The 1,482-nt window shown below is 33.7% G+C and overlaps 1 protein-coding gene across 2 annotated transcripts in view; it reads right to left on the reverse strand.

Annotated features, from left to right (window-relative positions):
• Positions 1-439: 439 nt before the first annotated feature.
• The window catches only part of Snx2 (sorting nexin 2), a 73,507-nt gene continuing 72,464 nt past the window's right edge, over positions 440-1,482 (reverse strand). For both annotated transcript variants that reach the window (XM_048811845.1, XM_015486758.2), the window contains one exon: positions 440-995. In XM_048811845.1, coding sequence (XP_048667802.1) covers positions 945-995 — 51 coding nt within the window. In that variant the 3' untranslated portion in view covers positions 440-944. The remainder of the gene's footprint in view (positions 996-1,482) is intronic.

A 1,482-nucleotide genomic window follows, 5' to 3' on the forward strand; every position in this document is an offset into this window, starting at 1 on the left:
CATGATACCATTCTTTGTCATTGTAACCAAAACCGAATTACTTTAAAATGCAAGAAAATGCAAAGAAAAAAAAATATCTTAAATTCTGAAGACAATAGAAGAGGAGCAAAATCCATGGGACTTGTATCAGAAGCTCATAAACACTTTTCCTAATTCTTAAATTGGGCACCTTAAGACAGGGATGGTTAAAATAAGCAAAGACAATTATTCTCTTTACCTAAAACTACTAAGAGATCATTGTTCTTTGATTTGTGATGATCTCATAAGAAAATTTATAAGCTTCATTTAATCATTTAATAATAAAAGAGTTCAGCTTTTTCTGTCAATTAAAATATTTAAGGTATCACAGCATCAACTATACATATTTAGAAGAAAATACTTGTTTCTATCCAAAAGATCCCTAATATGTTTACATACCCAAATAATTTGTTACTAATACTTCACAAGGAATATCATTTTATTACTGTAATCACAAAATCATAATTTCTGTACAGGAATGTATAAGTGAACAATAACCAATGCATTGATAATTCACTTCATAAAGAGGGTAAGGTACTACAGAACATATTATAAAGAAAAAAATATTGTAAAATCTTCTGGCCTTGCAGTGCACTTTTTAGTGCAAGTATTTAAGACACAATAGTGTTCAATTCAGCAAAATATTGCAGAATGTCATGCCACAGTCCACTTAATTCAAAGAGGGTCAGGACATGCAGCTTGTAATAAAATGTCAGAGTGTATTTATATATATGTGTGTGTGTGTGTGTGTATGTCTGTATACACACACACATATATATACATATATGTGTATATATGTAAAAAAACCACATGTAATTCATAAAATATATAGTGGTTTATTTAGATGGTTTTAAATGATTTCACTGTGGAATTCAGCATGACTGGAACAAACATCCAATGTCTTCTTAACAGGAATAATCTTATTGCTAGGCAATGGCTTTGGCTTCAGGTAGGAATGCTTCCCAGTATTTGATCAGCTGTGGATGATAATACAAGATAATCTCATTATCTCATCATTTTTATGCATACATCCAGTATAGCATTTAAAAAAATCTACATAAGTAACTAATAACATTTACAATGTCTGCCCCCCACCCCCTTATTTTTTTTGTGGTGCTGGGGATTGAACGAACCCAGGGCCTTATGCATGCAAGGCAAGCATTCTACCAACTGAGCTATATTCCCAGTCCCAAGATGTTTTTTTTTTTTTAAGTTGTCGATGGACCTTTACTTTATTTATGTATATGTGATGCTGATAACAGAATCCAGTGCCTCACACATACTAGTCAAGCACTCTACCACTGAGCCACAACCCCAGCCCTGTCTGGTTCCTTTTTAAAAACTGACACATAATTGTACATATTTGGGCTGGAGAAGCAACTTCAGTGGCAGAGTGCTTCCCTAGCATGTGCAAGGTCTTGGGTTCAATCCCTAGTATCACAAAAAGAAGGCGGGGGGTGGGGT

This window comes from Marmota marmota, unplaced genomic scaffold (genome assembly GCF_001458135.2).
Source record: "Marmota marmota marmota unplaced genomic scaffold, marMar, whole genome shotgun sequence".
Classification (NCBI taxonomy): Eukaryota; Metazoa; Chordata; class Mammalia; order Rodentia; family Sciuridae; genus Marmota; species Marmota marmota.